At 42.7% G+C, this 24,905-nt stretch overlaps 1 protein-coding gene across 3 annotated transcripts in view; it reads right to left on the bottom strand.

The window, feature by feature from the left end:
• Positions 1–1,278: 1,278 nt before the first annotated feature.
• The window catches only part of LOC139727667 (fibroblast growth factor receptor-like 1), a 95,687-nt gene continuing 72,060 nt past the window's right edge, over positions 1,279–24,905 (bottom strand). For 2 of the 3 annotated variants that reach the window (XM_071638647.1, XM_071638648.1), the window contains exons 3-7: positions 24,428–24,700; positions 9,525–9,605; positions 7,761–8,042; positions 6,173–6,529; positions 1,279–5,404 (exon numbers count right to left, since the gene is read on the bottom strand). In XM_071638647.1, coding sequence (XP_071494748.1) covers positions 4,875–5,404; positions 6,173–6,529; positions 7,761–8,042; positions 9,525–9,605; positions 24,428–24,700 — 1,523 coding nt within the window. In that variant the 3' untranslated portion in view covers positions 1,279–4,874. The remainder of the gene's footprint in view (positions 5,405–6,172; positions 6,530–7,760; positions 8,043–9,524; positions 9,606–24,427; positions 24,701–24,905) is intronic. The other variant, XM_071638649.1, reaches the window with a different exon arrangement.

Below are 24,905 nucleotides of genomic sequence, written 5' to 3'. Positions count from 1 at the left end.
ATCTGTGCACTTCAAATTTGGGCAGTGCCCCTGGACTTCTCTGCCTTTGCATGCATAACTCGGGGCCGGCGCAGCATTTTCAAAAGGGTGGGGGCCCACTTCCGGGTTTCATGAGCTGACAAGCAAAAAAAAAAAAAAAAAAAGGTCCTCGGCTCATCTCTCCCCGTCTACTTCCGGGTTTCTTCAGCTGACAAGCAAAAATAAAAAATAAAGGTCCTCAGCTCATTCTCTCCCCTCCCATTTCCGGGTGTTATAAAAAAAGGTCTTCAGAGAAAAAACATAAACTTACCGCCGCCATACTTCAAGATCTCTATCTATTTCTATTTTATTGCCACTTTCGTACTTCCGGGTTGAAAAAAGTGTGGGGGGCCAAAGTGATGACACCTTATGTATTCCTTTGTAAGGTGCACAAAAAGTGTGGGGGCCCGAGCCCCCATGGCCCCCACGGCCCCCACGGCTACGCCGGCCATGTAACTAACTTTAGTTTCTCATGGTGTATTTGAGGAAGCCCAGAAATGACTGTATGTAATTGGAGGCACATTTAGATTTCAAATTAACATAGCAATATCTTGAATACAAATGACCACACACCTCCTAACACAAACATAGGGACACACGCACATAGGATCACAAGTATTTGCTGATTCTTCATAATTATTATTTTCACTTTTATTTAAACTGTTCATTTTGGAGAAGATCAAATCTGCCCTTGCAAAGTATTCAAAATTACTGTACATAATAACTTTTTGTGCTTTCATTTCTGTCACTTTAATCCAAAAATTATTCACAAGAGGCAAGATCAATCACACAATCCATACAAACTAAACACACACAAAAAAACACAGAGTGCCATTTTTTTTGTCAAGTTTCTATAAAGATTGATGGAGACCACTCTCCTCATCTTTTCTTTTAATCATTTTTGTACTGGTGAATTAAGTTAACAAAAAGTGTTCATACATAGCATCATCTCCTTTCACAACAAACTCCAAGACAACTTCTCTCTTTCCAAAGATTTGCTTTAAAAATAATAATGATAATAATGACAAGAGAGAATTGCCACTAAAACAGAGAAGCAAAAACACTGGAACATTCTGTGCAAGTGTACGCGATGAACTCCAACGGGAAATACTGAACAACATCTATGTCATTTTGACTAGGGAAAAAAAAATTATGACTACAACGAAAATGAACTGCACATTACCATACACCAGAAGTGCATGTCTCCAGTCAAGATTTTCTCATTTCATTCTCCAGCGGAGAGATAAGGGAATAAGGGAATGGGGTTGAAAATGAGTCATAAGCTAGTGTTGTAAAAGGGGGAAAACATTTGTGGAGTTTGATTTCTCTGGCAGGACCAATTCAGCCAACTTCTCACTTTTAACATTCAAAATTCTGCAGGGGAAAATATTCCGCACATAATCCAGTATCTCCCAAAAAAATTACCCATGCGCCGTTATCTTTGTGCTAGTTGGGTACAAAGTGAAGTTCATGTTACTTTCCACGGTGTTGTGATGAAGTCAGGACTCGCCCCTTTTTAATTGGGGGTGGCAAATTATTTGAAGGTGAGATCAATTTTCTGAAAACTGTTCAACAAAAAGGATGTGACTTTACAAGTTTGATACGCAGGGGGAAAAAAGGCAGAACATATCATTTTATGCTGACAAGTCTTCTAGGAACGAACACAGAAACTCTACAAACTCAACGCCTACAAACAAGTGGTATCTATTTATCTGCTGGTTTGCTTTGTTCAACATTAATGAATTTTTGAGAGAGATAGAACATTGCTCTCGATGTCCAACTATGGCTGTTGCAACCAGTCACCACTCCCAAGGACGTCTACTTTGAGAGAAAAACATCAGAACGGAGCACTGCAAAACTAAACAATGGCCTTATCAAAAGCAAAAACGATGAAACTTCCAACTAACATATGACAAACAACTCTATGAAGTGGTAGGAAATATCAAACTCTGAGCTGACGCAGATTTATTCCATGCTGCTGGATTCAAATCATCATCTCAGTGAAAAAAACAAAACAAAACAAAAAAATGATAACCACACAATTATATAACGGCTGTGTTCCCCCTGATAAAATGTGGTGAATATAATTGATTGGAATTTTAGGGCTAAATCTGTGGAATACACCACTAACACCCTCCTTTTTTTCTTTTTTCTTTTTCATGGTCTCTGCTATTGCACAGAGAACAGCAAGTCACATAGGGGCCAGGAATTTTGTGTGCTCTTTGAGAGAAGGCACTCCAGCCTAAACACTAGTGTCAAGCTCACCGAAAGAGAAACGTCCAGTACTGACCAATGGGGTTTAATGGTTTATTTCACAAAGTAATTATCAGAAGGGTAAAAATATAAATATATATCAAAAAGGTGCCACAGGAAATGGTAACAAACTGCCGGCAAAGGTGGAGACAACGAAAGGATAACATTTCTTTTCCTATCTACATCTCATAGAGTTACTGAATCTGCAGAGCATAAGTACACGTCTTCTTCACGACAGTCAAAACTCTCTTCGAACACAGAGTTGTAAGTATCATCGACATTGTCCACATCCAGTTTGACTCTGGTACTAAAAGGGTTAGAAAGATTGAGGTAACCTAGGGAAATTTCTAAAAATAATTGTGGCAACTTTTATTTTTCACCAATCAACAAGTGGAAAATTTTGCACTCTAAAACTCTCTCTCTCTCTCAAAAAAAAAGATGTTTTAAAAAATACACATTGACACTGTTCATTCTACTTGTCTGGCTTTGCCATTTCTGATACAGAGCAGCACACGAAATATAATAATCACTGTTATCCGTCATTGTATAGTATGCTACACAATTTAGAATTGATGGACATGATCAAGATATTTAACAAGAAAAAACTGACAAAGAGTAAAAAACGAAAATGTCTATGTTGCGCATTCAAAATCCTCTACGAATAAAAAATGTCAGCATACACATGCAACGTTGTATCTAGCTGAAATAATAATAGGTTATTACCTCTTTTAAATTAAGAATTGACAATAAAAAGCGTGCTATTATTCCTGTGTCACTTTTTGACAATGTAAAAGTATGAATTTGCACAAGCTGACCTTTCCTACCACTAAAAACAGGCAAACAGCATATCCTTGGAATAAAAAATAAGATACATCTGGAAGACGGTACGTTTTTGTTTTGTTTTTTCCTTCTCTTGTCCTAAAATGGTGTAAGGGTTTCGAAAATCTGCAGGATTCTGATTCATTCGACGAGTCTAATCAATCTGAAGATGGGAATGTGACAACCCACCTCAATTTTTACTACGGGCAGACAGAATCTCAAAACCACATCTGCTAACACTTCAAAATGAACTAATGGAACAAACGCTATGGAAGAGGTCTTGTGTTTGGCTATGTCTTCTTCTCTTTCCTTTCCAAACTCACACACATCATTTCCAAGAATGAAATTTCTCATATGCAAAATCTGGTGCAATTGTTTGTAGAACAAAAATCTATGAGACAAAGCGTTGAGACAACCATGCATAGTAACAATCACGCATTTGAAGAAAAAAAAAAAGGAAAAAAGTGCAAACATAAAAAAAGAGTGTATGGGACCAAAGAGACTACAGATGGCAGTCAATGCACTTTTATTTTATGTCCTTCCATTTCTTGTCAAAACTTCACTTGCACGTATGTCATGTGATTTTTTTTTTCCCCATGGGGGTATGAAAATAATGTCAAGTGCATGCAAAACATTGTGTGTGGTTTTGTATTTTTTGGCTTTTCCAACAGCCACACTCTGGTTTGAATAAATGACATGGAATCAAACGATATTAAGATTGTGCTTTGTGGTATACAATGTATGTCCTTATCTTGTTAAAGTGTGTATTGCATGGGGGAGGGGGCTCAGAAGTGCTTACAAACCCAGTAAGACAGAAATGAAATGAAACATCAAGAAACAGTTCACAATACACAACACTTCATAAATGCTTCACATGAGTTGTCCACATTATTTCCAGTCTTAGTTTGGTCACTGCTTCTAACAGGTCCTCAACAACAAGCGAACATATATATGAAAAAAAAAGAAGTTTTGTCCATCTGATATCTCCCTGCATTGTTCGACGTGACCTCTAATACTGTTTTTGATAACATTCCTATATCTCACGTCGGTCTCATTTTGCAGACATCTAAACACTATGTGAGAGAAATATACCGACGATACGCCTAGCTCTATCTTTCTCTCCTAATTTCTTGCTATGAAGCACTCTCCTTCTATCTCTCTCTCCCACTCTTACACCTTATCTCTTTCTCTCTCTCTCTCTCTTATTTCTCTCACCCTCTCTCTTTCTCTTTCTTTCAATCATATACTTATATATAAATATCTGTACTTATTTATACTATATACATTTACAAGAGTACCTACAGGCACTAGATTTTATTCTTCTCTCTTCTCTCTCTCTCTCTGTACACATTTTACTGACATATGTTACATTCAAGGAATCAAATATATATGACATCATGTACACATATGGAGCATAAATTGACAGACTTGCGTGGAGCTTCTCCCTGTACAAGTGTTGCATTACACCATGTGCCATGCACTGGGGTAAAGTCTACGGAAGCAGGCACTTTACTGCCACATTAACAGGCAGCTGGGTACTAGTCATTGTTACCGAGCCGGAGACGATTACAGATTGTCTTGCATTCCTCGTCTTGGTTTGTGAGCCATCCCAACACAATGGGATGATTGTACAAATTCTATATTCTGTCTATGGTATGTACAAGTGTTCATATATATATAGATATATATCTATTCACTATCTATAAAAAAAAAAAAAAAGTTGAAAATAAAAAGAAAAAAGAAACAGTGAATGTTTGGGAATAAATTAAAAGGCAAATGAGCTGCTAGCAGTGCAGGATTGTGTGCTGGTGTAAATGATGGTGCATGTTGGCCCGGCTACTCGTCAAGCTGTTGTTGCTCTTCATCGTGTCCGAGAAGCTGCTCGGTGAGTGGACGTCCTGGTAGCGATTGAGGGCGTTCTCCCGGCTTGGCACGGGGTATATGTGCAGAGTCTGTTGGGAGGCGATGGGCGGGCACTGCGGCCCGCCCGTGAGCGGAGCGCACTGCTCAATGTCCAAGCCGTGGGGATGGTGGTGGGAGGAGAGGCTAGCGTGGTGAAGGTACTCTCTGCCATAGTCCTTCTTGGCCACGTGGTGGTTTGGGAGCTGAGGGGGCGGGGGCGGGGTGCGCCGCCGCTCGCCGGCCTTGTTGCGACTGACCATGCAGACGATGACGGCCACGACGAAGACCAGGGCGAGTCCGACCGGGATGCCGATGAGGAGACCCTGTTCCGTCTGGCCCCAACTGCCCTGGTTGATGTGGTGGCTCCGCGGTGTCTGGTGCTGACTCGGGTCCACCATATTCAGGTTGGGGTCTGAGGCAGAGAATAACATGAGAGGGGTGGATTGGTTTAGAGTAAAAGTTACATAGAGTTTTTCTACAGGATGCCTATGATAGTATCAGGTTACAAACATGCATTCCCACACTGTACTTCATTAATTGACAAGAAACCTAGTGCCCTGCTTGGGTTTGTTTGCACAGTATGAGAAAAGGGGGGTCTGAGTTGACCTTTTCACAACTGCCAAAGTAAGGTCATTTACTGCAATTATCTCAATTCCCCGACATTCAGAAAGAATACAAAATCCTGATGGTCTGTGATCTCACTGCTCCTGATCTTTCAGGATTGGCAAACTCCAATAAAACTTGTGACTGTTGTGAGTACAAGCCTATTATGCATCAAGCAAACCATCTTTGCGTTGTGGTTGGTGGTCATGAGAGAGGTTAAAAGGACTTGGTAGAACGGGGAGACCGTGCAATGGGAAGGCTAGCCCAACTTGGACAAATTCTACAATCACAGTAATGAATTATGTACAGCTTAAAATGCAACACACACGCAGCCGAAGAATCTCAACTGTTTCTTCAGCTGAAAAATCTAAAACAGAGGCAAACGTCACTGATGAGCATATGCTTCGGTGCGCATATTCACTGATGGGCAATCCTATTCTAGCAGGCATGCGCTACTCGTGATTAACGAATGTTCCCTGGTGGGCAGCAAGGAGCGACGAAGATCAATTCATCTCAGCAAACCTTCTCTTCCCACGCTACCAGGTCTTAAAAGGAGGTGGCATAACTGGACACCTACCTGGCAGAACCTCCAGGAATGCACTCTTGAAGCTGTAGCCCATGGTGTTGGCTCCCAGGCAGATGTACATGCCTGCATCCTCCGCCGTGGCATAGGAGATCATCAGCTTGTTGAGGTAGGAGCCGTCTGGGCGCACCAGCACGTCCCCGGCGGGTAGCACCACAAAGTACTGGCCGTTCATCTGGATGGTGGCGTTGGCGTGCTTGGCCGAGGCGCCGCTCGGCACCTGCTTCAGCCACTGGATGTGGGGCGTCATGTCGCTGCGCACCCGGCACTGGAACGAGGTGGTGCCGCCAAACTCCACCGTCGTGTTGACCGGGTGCTCCCCAACCAGGTCGGGTTTCTTATTGATTTTATCTGGAATAAAGAAGGCGGGATGGGAATGAGTAAGAGGGTGGGGGGAGGGATGGGGGCAGAAAAAATGGAGCAATGGTTACTAAATCATGAAGACACATGGTGTGTCATCAGTGTGTCTTACGCTTCAAACCACAACTTGAACCTCTTCTAAAATCCAGTTGCAATGCAAAATTGTTACACTTCCCGTGACATGCAATTGTAACAGAATACAAAATATATGACCATGGAAGGCAGACACATTTCAAAAGTCCGCCTCAAAACCAAAGACTACTTTTCTAGCTGGTGTTTGGGTGCTATGTCATGCTACATGCAGAATCAACACACAGAAACACAGAAACATAAGAGAGTCATGCTAACTACATCTATCTACTCCACACAGACTGAGAGCTAAACAAGAGACGGGATACGCATTGCAAACCACAGGTTAAGGGGGATGCACACACATCAAATTTAAGAGGGGACGATGCCATATTTTGAGATGAAGAAACAAAATTAATTTCACACAGCGGGACTTCAACGTGAGTTGGGTTGCTTTTTTTCTTCTGTTGTTTTACACAAATACAGACAACTCCACACAAGTGGGCAAGAAATATCATGCATAGTAAAGGAATAGCTGAAAGTGTATTTCTACTCAGTGACTCAGCAGGTGCATTTCCCTTTGGTTCATCAATTTTCCACATGATATTGATGATTAAAAAAGAAAATCACAATTCCTTCCCTACTCAGGGCAGAACTACGGTTTATAACTTTTTCTCCCTTTTCTTATTAAATCAACAAATGGTTTCCAATAAATATATTGCTTCTCACACGTACCAGGCAAAGAAATTTTGAATTGAACCCGATGTAAGCTCCTAAAAGTGTAGATTTACATGCCTGACATCGAGAGCCTAGAGAAAGATCTATGGTCATGTTGCATATTAGCCAACAATATGCCACTGCCTTACCAAGAAAAAATGAAAAGAGTTAAGTGTATTTACAACACTGCCCTCCCCCACCCCCGCCCCTTCAGTAGTTGCAGGGGTTGAGCTCCACTATACGGGACCTGCTAAGCCCACCTCACACACCCAAATATATCCCTTCCCCTTTTATCTCTCTTCCCATGATCAAGGGCTACTGAAAGTGAACCAAGCTTGAGGGGCACAGAAGATGCCAGGAGCACCCCCTCCTTCTTCCCCTCCAACCGATTCCACCCCCTTCTCCTGCCCCCGACAATCCCTCCCTTGCGACTCACCTACAACGTCTAAAATATATGTGGCGTTTATGCGGCCATGCTCGTTTGACACAATGCACCGGTAGGTGCCGCTATCTTCCGGTTTTAAGTGGCTCAACTTGAGAGTGAACTGGCGGGGGCGCTGGCCGTCCGCACTGACAATTTCCGCGTCGTCCTTCAGCCACGTCACCAAGGGCCTAGGGTGTCCCGTGGACTTGCACTTTAGCCTGACTGAGCTGTTCAGCGGCTTCACTATCTTATGGGCTCTCGTCATTTTGCCGGTCTCAGAAAATTGAGGCTTTGCTACAGAAGTGGAAATAAAAATGATAGACAGACAGACAGACAGACAGACAGACAAGACAGACATGCACAGGAGACAGACAAAAATAAAATGAAAGAAAGAGAGAAAACAGAAAAGAAGAGAGGGAGAAATGAAATAATGATACAAAGTTTGTCTTTTTTGTTTTCTAACAAATGTGACAACTGCACAGTTTACTAAAAAGTATGAATTTCTCTATGCTTGATTGGGGGACATTAAATGAGACTAAATGTTTCATATGAAGGTTAGGGGGAAAAAAAACAGACTGGGTGGAGTATGTATGGAAGGGTAAATGAAATGAGTGAAAATTTCATTCATGGGAACAATAGTCGTACACCACTAATGAGGAAAAAAAAAATCAAACCAATGACAACAACCAAGAATGCAAGATCTACACTCAACAAGAAAGACATCTTGAAGGGAAGAAGAAAAAAAAAATCCAAAGACTTTGCACCCTTATGATACTAGACAGACAGGCCATGCAGCAGACACAAACGGCCACTCCAGTTTCAAGAGCTTTTTAATCTGAAACAGTCATCACTTGTGCCACCTGACAGTAGCCACCCTGTCCACTCAAATGTGGACCATCGTCTATGATGTGATGATCCATCCCCCACTTTCCCTACCTAGGCTGCCCCCAGGGGAGCATCAACAAGTATAGAGATATTATGCAAAGGCGATGACATTAATATGCAACAGATCAATGAAAATCCAAGTGAACTTGGAAAAACATCCTGAAATATGAGCATTGAAATCCACTGCACAATCTAAAGCCCCACATATCAGGACTAACAAAAATGAGTCACTCTTTTGATTAAAATTTGCCAGCCAGCTTCAGTTTTACTATACATTTCTTAATCGGAAAACTGCATCTTTGTGACTTTGCTCCAGATGAATTAGGAACACCTCCTACAACGGTTCCATTACTAGTATATGACAATAATTCATATTTGCCAGTTGGATTTTATCAAAAGTATAAGAGGACCAATATGCAAGTAATATCACAATCACGAACCAAGATATCTTTTTATTCAATGACTGAAGTGGTGGGAACTTTCTAATCACTTGTCCAGATACATTCAAATTGTCATATGTATCTGCTGCCCGACTGTGGTAGGTAGAAAAATGACCATCTCTTTGGGGGGCTCCTTCTCCATCAAATGGCAGAAGGTGTCTCCACCAAAGATGGCATGCATCTTTTCACTTCTCATCATATTCATCGGGTCCTCTGGTCTGCAAACTCAAGATCACATCTCTCGATGTAAGAAGATGTGATCAGCCCTTCTCTTTCCACAAAACTTTCACCTTTCCCCAGCTCCTTTAAGGTGACAGTACTCTTTGTCATCACCCCATGGAAAAGTAATTTGTGGATATATTTCAGGCACGACACAAATCCCCTTTCTCCAAATGAGGGCTATAGTTCACCCTCTTCCACCCTGTAGCCCAGTTGCCATGGCGATACTTACTTCCTGCTGTTGGTCGGTCCACTCCTTCGTCCACTTCAGGCTCTTCCACTTCTGTTTCTGGGTCTGGATCGCTTGAACGCTCTACAAGAAAAGGCAGAAAGATATGCACAAATTAACATTCATTATAAGTCATCTTTATTTCAACTGAAGTGGTTGTTGTTTTCTTTAAACAAAGTAATCTAATACCAAGAATCACTGACCCAGTCAAGAGTTTAGGAATTTAAGTATGGTCATAAATCACGTGGGACACAAGATGGAAAACAACTTTGCAAATGCAGGATCAGACTGAAAGACAATAAAGAAGAGAGTGTGTCTGCATCCAAAGCTATCAACAGAGGGCTCACTACTTCTAGGTGGGCTTTTATCAAATAAGTTCGACGGGAGAAGAGAAGAAAGAAAAAAAAAAAAACCCTGTCAATCTGAACGAACGACTACTGATGCGCCTGCTCTGGAAAGTGTTAGGGAGGACGCCCACCAAACACGGGTATTCCTCAAAAATTCCTCACCTCCTAATTGCACCCTATTCTCCTTCCATTCAGCACCACCCTTTGATAGATATGTGCGAAGACCCTGTCCTCGTTAAAAGCTTCCATTAAGCTCGGGCCAGTTTTTGTCAGCTCGCCTCTTCTCTTTCTTACCCAAACCAATCTCCCCCCCCCCCCCCCTCACTCCCCTCTTCCCTTTCACCAACCCTTTTAAAATCTCTTCACCTTTCTGCAACAACAAAACACTCAAGCAAACAATAAATAAATCAATACTGGCATACAAGAGCAAGCCACTTCAAGATAAGAAAGAAAACACAAACACATCACACACACACACACACACACACAAACAAACAAACACAAATGTACATCATAAGAGGACCACTTTTTCATTCTATGTTCCCCCCCTTGAGTGAGTGTCTGTATTCAAAGCTGTAAGGTCCACACTGTTTTGCCAATTCATGAACAATCCACTGCCATTTCACAGACTCTGCACACAGGGACAGTCTTGAAAAGGACAAGCATAGATTTGGGACAATTCATATGCAAATGAGAGGGGCTTTGTCCGAATTTTCCTCTCCCCCTCCCCCCCCACCCCCCCCCAACTCTCTCTCTCTCTTTCTGGTGAGTGCACTGGGCGCCTGAATTGGAGAGGTTTGAATTTCGGCCCCCCTTTCTCTCTTCTCTCAGCGATCTCCTCTATTTTTCCTATACCCCATGTTTACCTAGAGCAAATGTTGTAGCATACCACAGTGGAGTGCTATGCGCACACCCAGGGTCTCTCCTCAATGAAATCAACGAAGGTTTTCAAATTCTTCATCCCTAACTTCCCTCCTGAATTCTCTTCCTACCAATTAAAAGGGATAGCTAGCTTTCTGGTTTTTACGTGCTCTCTTCTCCACCAAAGTTCATTTTCAAAGTTGTAACTGATACCAGAAGAGTACGTCTGCCAGCTGTACCTATTGTACGGTTTTTGTTTTTTGTTCTTCTGTTTTTTTGTCTGAAGTATATTTCATTTTTAAAGTTGTATCCCATATCAGAAGCATACACCACTCGGTGGAAATTGTCTACAGGGTGCTGAGGACAAAAAAAAAAGTCAGAATTCCTTCTACATATTATTCAGGTTTGAATCCTTATTCAAGGCATCAGCCGTTCATCTTGAGAGGAAACAATCGACTTCATTGGACAAATGCTCCACCAGCATCATGAAGCCAAACGCTGCAGGCAGCTACAACAATTCTTCTTTCCGCTTGAGATAGACCCACCTTCCCACCCACCAGTGCTTCAATCAAGGGGCCAGCCCTCTTCAAGCTATACCATCCATTCTGGTGTTATCTCTGAACAGGTGTCAGAGAAATATGTCCCTAATACTGTACTGCTGAATTTCATATCCATTCGAAGTCAGTTGCCAGCATGTTGAGAATGCAAGCTACGCTAAATGCTCTCTAGTCATAACTGTGTAAAAAAAGAGGAATTCATTTTCACTAAAGAATGGAATAAAGATGTTGAGTTCCGTCATCTTCATTGAGTAGCACACGTCCAGGGAGTAAGACGCATGCAAAACTCGCCCAAAATCCTTGTCCACCTCAAAAATTGCCCGGTATGCTGGAAAATCCCCACAAAGAAGAAGCCCGCGTAGCTTGCCCGGAAAGGTGTGACAGGGCCTAAACATGGCTGCAGGTAAATAGGATTTGCGTGCGCACCTCCGGGTGAATACGGACAAGATACGTTCTTGGTACTGTCATGTGCTGACCATTTGCGGGGATCTCCAGGTAGCAAAGACTGCTCTTCACCAATCACATGCAAGGCTTGCCCGGAAAGGTGTGACAGGACCTTAACAATCCACAGGCACACTAAGAATGGTAGATTGTACACATTAGTGAAAACTGTCTGCATACTATATGCAGACATGTAGACTAGTACTAGTAGTAAGTAAAAGCCTGCAATGGTGTATAAACCACACCCTTAATTTTGACCCGTTTCAGCAGGGAAGATAGTGTGGTTAATACAACCTCATTCACAGTAGATACATGTATTTTCAAATCATGAATGCAAGTGCCATTGATATCAACTGGACGATTCTTATCTAATCCATCACAATACTGCTGGGCAAAAAATTCGAACTGTGACAGGTTTTTCCCACTCTTGTGAAAATTGGGTCAAATCCAACTGAGTCGGGGGGGGGGGGAATGCACCAAACAATGAAAAAATTAGACGAAAAAGAGAAGAAACAGAGATAAAAAGGTAAAAGAAATGTTTCTTTCCCACCAAATTGATGCCATCCATACAGCCTGAAGGACAAAGGGAAACGCAAAGTACTATCAAAGCCAAAACTGACCAATCAGTGGGGTATCATCATTTGACGGGACTTTTGAGGTTGGGTTCCAAATGTGAGCTGTTATGCTACAGATTGTTAATTATAAGAGTGAATAGATTACGATGGAGCTGGGAAAGGGGATTTTTAGGGCAGATAAGATAAGATACACAGCCAAGACCAGTTCTGAACCTATTCTCATATGAAATTTCAAAATGATATGAAAAAAAAGGGGGGGGGGGGGAGAAAAAAAGATTGATTGTGCAAAACCTCTAGGTTGCAGAAAGAGGCCATATGACTGAATGTAAAAACCATATGAGTACTTCAATCTTTTCTTCTTTTTTTTTTCTGAAGAGCGCATAAGAAACCAGATTTTGAACAAAAAAAAATCTAGAGAGGGAAATAGAGAAAACAGAGGGGCTGGTTTGGCACGTGGTCTGGATTTTAAACTCAAACCTGTCAGTCTTCGTCTGCATGGTGGGTAAAAACTTTGGTCAGAGACCTAGCCAAGGACCTCACAACCCACTTAATAAGGAAAGTAGAGCAGTCCAGACTCCATCGCTTTCATGAGATCTACGGATGTGTAGAAACATCCCCCTTTCACGCTAGTCGCTGGGGTGATCACCAGGGAGATCTGACGGGGAATCAAACGGGGAATGAATACTCGGGAGAAATATCTTTTAAAGTAGCGAATGAGATCCTGCTTGAATTTCTCTCGCCCGCTCTTCCGCAGTGCAAGTACATGTTGTGGCGCATGCGTGAAATGGCTTGCAAGATGCTGTTGGTTGGCTGACCTTTGATTTCACCTGGCAGTTTACACGCAATTACTTTCATGCTACAGTCTCACCCAGGAATTTGCGGGGACACCCGCAAGTTTACCACGGATGGTTCTAGGGCAAGACTTACGAAAAGTCACCTGGCATTTTACCCGAGAATTTACCCCGCGATGCAATTTCATATGCTTACAGCATCACCCGCGGACTTCCTAGAAAAATCTGGGGTGGAAATTTCGTAAGCATGAAAGGGGTAACATTTCCACCCATTGGCAGGTGCCTCTCTCTCCCCCAATGAGATGATGGCGAGAAGCAGGCTAGAGCCAAGCCCTGAACAGGCCTGTCTACCCTTCCTTCGTCCCCACGGGTCGAGAAGAAGTTTGATTCCACGTCTAACCAATTCCATGTTTCTTCACCAGCCAGGTAGGGGATGGTTAGGGTCCCAGATCCCTGCCTTTTGGTCTCTTTGAGATTGAGAGGAGTTCCTGAGGCAACCAACAGAGCCTTGAGGGGAGAGGCGATACAGATAGTTTTCTGCCATGCAAAAGATCGACATGAAGTATGAAGGAAAGGGAGTTGTAATGGAGAAGAGATACCTTCTTTATACATGCCAATGCAAAAATGGAGAGAAAAACATAAAAGAAGGTATAAAGGTGCATAAAGAAAAGAAAAAAGGAAGGAAGATAAAGAAAGAGAGAAGATAGATGGAGGAAAAGGAGGAGGAAGATTGGGTGGAAGAGAAAGTGAGGGAGCTCACTCAAGGCACAGAACTTTGGAGACTGAAGTCACACACTGATCCCCTGGGTGAACCAACTTCACACCTCAGTATTTTCTCTGCTAATAGACGAAGGAGGTTAAACGCCAGTCTCATGGGGGTTTGTGGGTCCAAAACCTGGGAGGATGAACACATACTCCTTCTCTTTCTCTCTCTCAGTCTCTCTTGGGGGGGGGGGGGGGGGGGGGGGGGGGGTCACACGAGGTCAGGTCTGTTTTTTGAGCCCAAGTCTCTCTTGGCACTGACAACACCGGTCCCTGAACCAACACCTCGCGCCTCATCTCGTTGGCGAGGCGTTGGAACGAGAGTTTTTGCGAGTGTTCCTCCATGCTGAAAAAACGTGCCGCAGCAGCGAGGCACACTTTTGTTGGAGAGAGAAAGACAGAGAGAGCAAGAGACATGAGCAACCATAGTCTTCTGGGCTTAGTCCCGGTTGCTAACATCACCCATGAATGCAAGCAAGGTGAATTACTAAAATCAGCAGCCAGCCCTCTTTAGCAGATCTTCCTCAGTTCTACAAATTCACCAGAGGATGCCCAACTGGCTTGCATGACATCTCTTGGCCCAAGGATTAACATCAGTATCACAATTTTGTCGTTTTTAATTGTGCACTATTCCTTTTACATCTCTGACAGAAACACTGGTATTCTACTGAAAATGTCAAATCAATGACCAAGAAATAAAAACGTTTCAGGAAATCAGTGACTTGAATGTCATCTGAAGATCACAGAGCATAGAGGTCCTGTGGTTCGAGTGATTGGTCTGTTGGGTACATGGGCTCAAGATTCGTAATTCTATGCATGACCAAAATGCCATTCCCCCTTTGTAGATAAATGACATACTGTAAAAGTTGTTACTTTTGCATATGAGGAGGGCACAGACATTTTTGCAATGCTTTTTTTTCCGCCAGTTGACACCAATGCTGCAGTATGTGCGATGATACCCTAGCGTGTGGTTACATTTTCACGTGTTGTTAAATTCGTGGGCCAACAGTGATTTGCAAAATTCGGGAAAGTAAAACCCTCACAAAAATAACAGCTTTTACAAAGTCGAAGGGACAGATTTTGCTTGTGAGAATGTCCTGCCATTTGCCACGCCCCATGGCTGTAAGAGCACAAATTAGCTACCAAGACAAAAGAATGGGCATTCCTATCAACTCACAAACTTGACAGTTCTGTAATCATTTAGGGAGGATGGAAGCAGACCTTGGATTATGCACTTCTGAACACTCAATGACTGTAACAATATAACAGGGGAGCCTTATGTCCAGTACAAAACACAGAGATGCATGAGGGAGGAGTGAGGACTGCATAATCAAGACTACACAGAGAAAAAGTTTACCACTTCACATCTAAGCTTTCTCTACTGATTTACTTACTCTACTCCTTCCACTTCAAGTCTCCTCTCTCATCCTCTCTCCCTCTTTTTTTTTTTCATCTTGATTCTTGCCCCCTTCCCCTTTATTTTTTTTTACCTCTCCCTTCCTCCTTTCAAGTGAGAGAGAGTTGTGGTGGTAATAAACCCTGGCTCCCATTATGTGGTGCCATAATTGCTGGGGCTGACAGGTAGGCTCTGAGGGGGCTACCAGAGAAGGCAGGCCCCCGGGCGATAGGGGTGCTTTCCAACCCAACAAACGGGGGTAAAACTTCCAGGGACCAATACTGTTCCTCAAGTGCAATATAGTCCATTCCACTCCACAACTTTCTCCCTTTCTTTTAAAGAGAGAGAGAGAAAACAAAAATCAATTGAAAGGAAAGCAATATTATGGCTAGAAGATTAGTCAGTACCTAGAGAGGGTTACACATACACATACACATACACACACACAGACATACACACAAAAATGCATTTTATCCACGGGGAAATGGATCAATATGCGATGAATAAATTCTGATAGAGGCACAGAGAAATACACTTTCTTATGTCAAAGACGCAGAGATCATCCAGAAACATGCTCTTTAAGGTTTTGTTTCTTTCTTGAAGTAAAACTACATCACTGAACAAACAAACAAACAAACAAACAAACAAACAAACATTATGAAATAATATTGCATGAATGTCACATTGGTGCTAGGGTAGAAGACAGATCACAGTGTACAGAAAATCAGGAAAAACCGCTGAAGATGGAAGGGAAACTCTTTTTCCCCATGGAGAAATGTACGACTTCTTTCCCTGCTAATGTTTACTCCGAAATTCCGACTTTGAAATGGCCCGACAAGGAAGGACGATGGCAAGTGAAACAACAATGTTTGCCCATAGGAACATCTATCTCCAGAATGATGCAGCTAAAACAAAGGGGGGGGGGGGAGGAAAGCAAAATATCATGCCATGTTAAAAATGATAGACAAAAAGTAAGCAAGATATCAATGTTGACATACCCAACTTGGAAATGAATATGATGAAAGTTGTTTCTACAGTCTCCAACTACGAAACCTTCTCACAGCTTCGCAACTTATCCCATCATTTTCAACTTGTCCAAAAACCTTTGAACCTTCTAAGAACCATTTGGAATGTTTCCTTCCAGAAACAGTAATTTGTAGATATGACTTAAATGATGAACATGTATGTATCTACTTTAGCCATGTCTAATTTCACAGAATTGTATGTTAAATGTATCTTCACCTCCAAATGCAAAAAGCACATTGCATTAGGCATTGCATCAAAATTATACTTGCAGGATCCTGCTGTTACCTCAACATAAGAGTAAAGTAGAAAAGAGCCAGTCACCAACACAATACTGTAAAAGTGGAAATTTTTCGCAGTGTGGAAATTTTCGCCCATTTTCGTGCAACCAGACGCTAGCGTGAAAATAAAAGCAAGTGAATATTTTTGCATGCCATATGTTCCAGTAGTGAATGTCCTGATTCCACAAAATTAAAAATACACAAAATCTATTTTACCCTGCCGAGCACGAAAATTTACTCATGCGGAAATATCCACTTTTACAGTAGATAGTATAAAGTATACATGTAGGTAGGTTACTAATTTGCAGAGCTTGCATAGTGGGGACCAAGTCACCCCTACACACCCATCCCTTCTTACACCATGTGTGTGTAAGTGCTTGGTGCTAGCTAGTATTCAACCATTTCGGCAACTCAAAGCAAGTCTGAGATGAGTTGTTTTCTTTCTTCTTTAATCCCCTTACTTAGAATTAGGGAGTGTCTGGTTTGCTAAAGAAGTATCAAAGTACCAAAATAAAGTCCAACATTTTATCATTGTGGTGCAGAAGAAGTGTTCTGTCTTTTTGAAAGAAAAATGAATACACCTGAAGAAATCGTCACTTGTGTTGAAACAAGAAACAAAACCACACATGAGGAAGTACTTCCCATCATACTAGCTGAAAATTTGCCACATTTGCTACCGAGAGTGGTGAGTCAGAAATCAAATAGAGATTATCTCGTCATATTTCATTTCTAGTTCTACCTTGTTCATTTCCCTTTTGACTCCTCTGACCCTACAGCAGTTGTCTGTTCAGAAATGCTTCACGAAATCATCATTTTATTGGGGGTGGGGGTGGGGAGTTCATGGAGAAGAGCTCAGCATGAGTATTAGGTAGTGTTCCCCCCTCCCACAATTTCCAACACTCTCCCCCACCCCCCCCCCCTCCCTCCTCCTATCCCCTTGGTGGAATAGTGTGCCAAACCAGCATACATTGTGTGGAAAATGTTTGCTAACATTTGGATGCCACGGGGGAGAGGCGGCAGGATCAAAGAGGGGGGCCGGAGCCCCGGGGGCTGGGCTGGGAGAGGAGACGGGGGAGAAGGAGGAGGAGGAGGAGGAACAAGGAGCGAGCGGTGGTGGGCAAATAGAGAGGAGAATGGAGAAGAGGAGGAGGAGGAGGTGGTGGAGTTGGTAGTCTTGAGAGCACTCTATGAGAGAGGGAATGAGAGAGAGGTGAATGGATTGTGGAATAAAGAAGGAGAGAGAAGAGAGATAGATGGATGCTGGAATAGAGGAGGCATGGGGAGACATGGCGAGTGGTGATAGGGAGAGAAAAGTGGAATGAAGACATATACAGGAGAAGGAAAATGGAGGAAAGCAACTCAGGGAGTGAGAATATGAGTGCCAAAATAATGGGGGAGAAAGAGTGAAAAAACTGAATGAGAGGATGTGATAAAGCATGGGGGGGGGGGAAGAGAAGTAGAATCTTGCAGAATTATGCACCAGCCGGCACTTCATACGAAACATCCAAACAGTCATACATAGATCCAGGCAATAACTTGACCTTCTAAGCCCTCCTCTTGATCATACACTCCAAACATCCATTTCCTTGGGGGGTGGGGTAGGATGAGTAATTGCAGTTAAACACCTTTATACTTCCCATCATTATCTGTGCGAACAGTTTTCTTTCCCTCCCCCCTTGTCATTTTGCATCAAACTTCCAAATCTTCAGTCAAAATTTGCACTTGCTCCTCTCTCCAACATCTCTCTCTTTATCTAAACAAGAGACCCGCGGGTCTAGCGCTCACCTGAGTATCGCAAGTTCACCTTTCACGCAGTCACTAATCTAAATCATTCACAGCTCTACCAAAATTTGACCAGGCATTCTCAAGTAGAAGATGAAAATGTACAATATCAAGGGCCCATTTTTTTAAGATTCCTTAATTTGGGGGGATTGGGGCCCCCTGGGGCCCTCTGGGTGGGGCATGGTGCCCATTTTGATAAATTGAGATATTGACCCCTAGGGATGCTACCTGCCAAGTTTGACAAAAATCCATCATGAGGTTTTCAGGAAGAAGATGAAAATGTACAATTCAGGCCCCCATTTGGACCCTTCCAACCACCCCCCCACCCCCCTCCCCCCTCCCCCCCCCCCCCTCCCCCCCCCCCCCCCTACCCAAGAGGGGCACCCCTGGATCTCCTATGAACAAACTTGTAGTATTATCTCAGCTCTATAACTTTTGATTCTAGAGAAGATTTATAAAGATTCCTTCATTTGGGGGGTTTGGGACCCCTGGGGGCCCCCTGGGTGTGGCATGGTGCCCATTTTAACAAATTGAGATCCTAACCCCCTAGGGATGCTACCTGCCAAGTTTGGTGAAAATGGGTCATGGGGTTCTCAAGAAGAAGATAAAAATGTACAATTTAGGACCCATTAGGACCCCTCCTCACCCCCCCCCCCCCCCCCCCCTGGGTCCCAAGGGGGCACCCCTGATTCTGCCATGAACAAACTTGAAACTACAGTCATCAATGTACTAACTCATAGTATTAACTTAGCTCTATCACTTCTGGTTCTAGAGAAGAAGATTTTTGCGGATTCCTTCATTTTGGGGGGTTTGGGCCCCCCTGGGGCCCCCTGGGTGGGGCATGGTGCCCATTTTAACAAATTGAGTTCTTAACCCCCTAGGGATGCTACCTGCCAAGTTTTGTGAAAATGGGTCATGGGGTTCTCAAGAAGAAGATGAAAATGTACAATTTAGGCCCCATTAGAACCCTTCCCCACCCCCCTCCCCTGGGTCCCAAAGGGGGGCACCCCTGATTCTGCCATGAACAAACTTAAAACTAAAGTCATCAATGTACTAACTCATAGTATTAACTTAGCTCTATCACTTCTGGTTCTAGAGAAGAAGATTTTTACAGATTCCTTAATTTTGGGGGGTTTGGGCCCCCCTGGGGGCCCCCTGGGTGGGGCATGGTGCCCATTTTAACAAATTGAGTTCCTAACCCCCTAGGGATGCTACCTGCCAAGTTTGATGAAAATCGGTCCTGGGGTTTTCAAGAAGAAGATGAAAATGTAAAAAGTTTACGCACGACGCACGACGGACGACGGACGACGGACGACGGACGACGGACGACGGACGACGGACGACGGACGATGGACGACGCACGACGCACGACGCACGACGCACGACGGACGCCGGACGAAGGGCGATCGCAATAGCTCACTTGAGCCTTTGGCTCAGGTGAGCTAAAAAAAAAAGTGCAATGTGATCATCTAAAAAAGTACCATGTGATCATCTGGAAAGATAATGTTAAAGGAAACACTTCATTCTTTATGGCAGTTGATTTTTATGAATCGAGCAATGATACACAAACAGCAACAACAAACATTTTACTGAAATGGAAGAACAATATGTGCATTCAATGTTTAATTTTTTTTTTCTTTACATCCAGACTTTCCACACACTCTAACTGCAATCTCACTGGCCAGCTCTTGCACAACTTTTCTCTCTTGCTCTATTATCTCCAACCTCCTATCTGCTATCTAATTTCTCATATTTCATAATTCCATTCCATTAATGACCTTCCTGCTGATATCGATCACATCTTATACCCCCCACCCTTTTTGTCAGTCCTGCTTGTATCACGTACTGCCACTTTGTTGCAACTCCATCTCTTTTCCTCTCCACTCAAACACTGTCGAATCAGATAAGCTCCAAACTCGTGCCCATAACTTCCATCCTCCTTGTTTCTTTGAAATGATTTCTTTTCCAGTACTTAACTGGCCTCTATCTCCTCTGAACACCCCCATCCCCCCCCCCACCCCTGCTCAATCCAACCCACAATACACAAAATGACTAATTCTCTCCTACTCTTCAGCTTCCAACACTGTCTTCCTGTTACCATGCCGATACCTCCAAGTGCCGGGAGGAGAGGAGCATCAGAGGAGGAAGAAGGAGAGAAATCCTAGAGCATCATTTGTCCTTGGGATTACGGCAAGCAATCAAATATGAACAGCCAAACTGATCATCTTCACTATCAGACTTGTTCTCATTCTTGTCTATGGAGGACATACAGCATGTCTGGAGGCACATAGAAGGGAAACCCAAGGCTGATATAATACAACATGGAGCATTAAGATTGCATTTTTAAGAGTCCCGGGGCTAAACTCCTTACGTTTTTTGCTTGTTAGTTTTCTTTTCAACGTGAGCATTGAACAAAACAATCACAAAATTTCTCTGACTTGCCAGACTGTACATTTGGGCACAGGTCCCATACTTTTGGTAGACAGGAGCCCATTCACATCACATGCCCAATAATGAGTTTCAGATGTCCCAGGCAAGTTAGGTAAGTGGGTTTGTAATGCTTTGTCTGCATGAGGGTTTTTTTTTTTTTGACATTTATTATGCATGACAGTCAGGAAAGTTTTACTAAACTTCAATTCCCATGCTAGACATAGCAGCACACTGTTGGTGTGAAAGCCAATGCCAATAATGGAAGAGTGCTTGCTTGCTTGCTTAAAGACTGAGCAACGGAGTGGAAATATTAGGCATGGCATTTTGAAGCATAGCTGAGGCATTATGGGGCATGCAAGTGCATTATTGTCACTTCTTTTATTTCAGGGTGGGGAACTTATTGGGAAAAACAATGCTGAAAGAAGACCTGTCTTGTCGATATCATTTCAGTCGTGTTGATGCTTTTAATGCTAGTAAAACAAACAAAACAAACAAAATAATGATGGTTCATTAGAAGGTTTAAAAGTATGCACAGGAGAGCATTTGGAGACAAGTGGTTGCGTGGACCAATTTGTGATACCGATGTTGCTCCTTTCTCTGAGCAAGCTCAGCTTCTACACTCTGCTCCTTCAGCCCTGATTTACTGACGAGCATCGGCACTCACGGCTACACAGGATTCACACTGCAAAGAGGATCAGTCGCAGAGCTAAGAATGAGATGGCCGAGAGACAGCCTCAATGCCTGGTGAATCCCAGTCTCCTGATTTACGGTGCGCGCACGCACCTTTATCGCCTCTCCTGAATGCTCTCCGTAAATTTCAGTGGAGCACTAAACCGTAAATCACACTGAAAACACTGGGCTGTGCAGTGAATAGCTCACATGTTACAGTACACACTGGGCAGTGGCCACAAATTCATCAGCATGGCAAATATCAATTAAAAGAGGAAAGCCTTTCTTTTGTTCACAAAGTATCTGGAGAAAATGTGTGGCATTAAAATTAATACAGGGCCATATTACTCCTTACTCCAGTTTCAAGCCAATTTCTATGAAATCAAAGTGACGTTAAGGAGTAATAATCATAACACTTTGTTCATAATTACATTAAGCCACTGATACCCCTCAGAGTAGCAGGTTCACAGAATAGATAATAAATATAACTTCTTTAGACAAAGTTGAGACACAATGTACCACTACGGGACAAATGCAATATGTCTCTACTTATTCCAAACAAGTCTCTTTCTCTCTTTCATTCTTTCGCTGTTGTTGTTTGCCTTGTGAAACAGCTGTGTTCCCCTCCTGGAAGTTCAAGTCCAAAAACAGACCCTTACCAAACAAAGACCGGACACATAACCACAATTTCACGCAAGCAAGAACTGACACATGTCATCATCACTACTGCTGGGAGAAAAACAATATTTTGTGGTGCACTAGGAAAAAAACAGAAGAAGAAGAAGAAGAAATGCTCCTGATATCGGCACAGGCTCCACACTTTCTCAAGAAACAAATAACAACATTTCTTTGGTAGTTAACATCAACACAAAAAACAATAAAAAGAAAAACAATATGCAGGCAAGTTTATCTCCATTTCTCACCACAGGGTGCGACATCTGGGCAAAATATTGCCATCTCCTTTGGGAGATCAACAGGTAGTAATAATGGGAATAGTCAAGTCACACTCCTCATCGCTGATGGGTCCAAAAAACCGAAATGGATCTAACAGGCAGCCTGGCATGGCTGTTACACCAATCAAAAGTCACCGCATTAAAAAATCATATAGATTTTGTCCGGCTGATTTTTAACTGCAATGACGCCCGTTGCCCTGATTCAAGACCACAGACTTGGAGAAATAAAAAGCCTGAAAGCAATGAACATATTCCTCCAGTCCACTTGATTGAATATAGGTAGGGGTGGAATTCTGTGCTTAGTTGAATTACATTACAATTTATATTAATAATAAACTGAAGTACCAAATTCTGGACACAGATGTAGAGTTGCTAAAGGAAATGTCGCTTTTAAGGTAACAAGTAGAAGATGAACATTTTGAATGTAACCTAACAAAACCATTTATTTTTTACCAGTTAAATTCAGAGAAGCTTCTTCAAAAATCTTGTAACAATGCTACCAGCACAATGGAGAGACGCCTAAACGGCGCCAAAGGGGGGGGGGGGGCTGCATCTGTGGAAGATTTCGACTCTCACTGGTACCAAGAAGACCACACTATGCTAGTTTGTGCTGTTTATCCTTTACATTAAAAGATAAATAAATATTTAAAAAAAATAATCAAATATGTCTGAAAAGGTTGGCCCAGCAGTTTCAAAAGAGAAAGTAAGCAGACAGAAATTTAAGAGGGATTTCTGCATCAAGTCTGTTAATCTAAAAATGTTGCATACAAGCCATGATGTACATAACCTGGAACAGAGTTTATTCCATCAGAGACCAATCTCAATAAAAAAAAGAAAAATATGAATGCAAATCATATTAACGTAGAAACAGTGAAACCCAGTTGGCTAGGGGAAGGTATGTTCTATCCACTGCAATACAAGTAGTCTACGATGAATAGGTAATCATATTTCTTGACATGGAACCAACAAAATGGCACATACCTCCCATTAAAAAAAAAGGAACTGTTTCTACACTTGTCACCTCCTATTGCAAAGCACAGTAAGACCTAATGATGCTTTTATTACTCTCTTTACACCATACCTTTTGAGATTTAGAGACTCTTCTGGCAAAGTAACTACAAATGTGGATTTCAGTTTGATCTTAATTTCATCACTTCCCATTCAGCTCTTGCGGCAGAAACCGCTGAATCAGAAAACATCTCCAGCACGAAATTGAATGCACCCCTCCACATGCAATCTGTCTTCGTCATGGAATGAGACCTTTCACAGAATGCTGCTATCTAATTTTCACCGGACCGCGCTATTACAGTCTTCTGGAGTAATCGGATGAGCTTGGCATGGTGTGTTTTTTTTTCTTTGTTCTATTCTAATGAATATCAATATATCGAAGCAGCCTCCGTGCATGAATTTTTTGGCTTGAAATGATAGACAACTTAGCTGAATGGAAGCATAATGTTTGAAAGTATAAGAGCACCTTTACCATGATCTTCTAAATCTCACCGTAACATTAGTTCCATGGAAGGCTGTGATCAAAATTGAAACACTATCTGACTCTCATTTTCTTCTCACATAAAACTAGAGTCATTAAAGTTCAAACAATGCTATTACAAAATACCCTCCCACATACCCCAAAAAAAAAGACGAAAAATGCTGCATTCACTAACAGCGGTTATCTGATTTTTGCATCGCTATGCAAAAATCAAATTTATTTGACCGTTCACAAGTGTCAACAAAAAAAAATCACTTGTCTGTATATGAAGTGCTTTGAATCTCCAGACTGTGCATGCATGAACAATGACAAGAGAATGACTCCAAGCACCTGAGTGTGCAGTCCTATGTGTGCTGAGGTGCATTATGGGATTTTTAAAAAACTCACTGATTTCTTTGCGTGCCATTCAAACATGAAAAGGCAAATAATCGCAAGAGATGAAAGAAAAAGAAAATCAAGCAAGATTGATTTTGGCATCAAGATGTATATCTCGAGAGATTATATACGTCCGTCTGCCTGTGTGACATGAATGAATGTTTTGATACTGACCTCTCACGGTTAAAACGAACTCGATGCTGACGCTCCCGAAGCCGTTGGTGGCCCGGCACACGTAGGCCCCTTCGTCCTCCTCCACCAGGTTGGAGATGCGCAGCCCCTCCAGCCGCAGCCGGAACCGGTCCCAGCCCTGGTTGATGGTCACCCCGTCCTTGGTCCACATGGTCAGGGGGGGCGGGTTCCCCGTCACAGGACACGGCAGCTTGATGGACCGGCCCAGGGTGCCCCTGCGCACCTTCTCCACCTCCTGGGTGACTCTTGGTGGTCCTGCAGGGGATTGGAAGATGGGTTGAAGGTTCATTACCTCACGGCATGGCAATCTATCAATAACGCTTTTCTCCTCCTTGACAGATAATGTTTAATACCTAAGGAGCTTCTCCTTGGTTTACCTCCCAAAAATATGTGTGGATTGAGTGAATGCAGCGATATTAGTCGAAGACATCGGTGAAAGTTTGAGGAAAATTGGACAATC

The sequence above is a fragment of the Diadema antillarum genome, unplaced genomic scaffold, assembly GCF_040938485.1.
Source record: "Diadema antillarum isolate AM-2024a unplaced genomic scaffold, OU_Dant_1.0 seq00000140_RagTag, whole genome shotgun sequence".
NCBI classification, from domain to species: domain Eukaryota; kingdom Metazoa; phylum Echinodermata; class Echinoidea; order Diadematoida; family Diadematidae; genus Diadema; species Diadema antillarum.
This window is presented reverse-complemented; position numbering and strand designations above follow the sequence as displayed.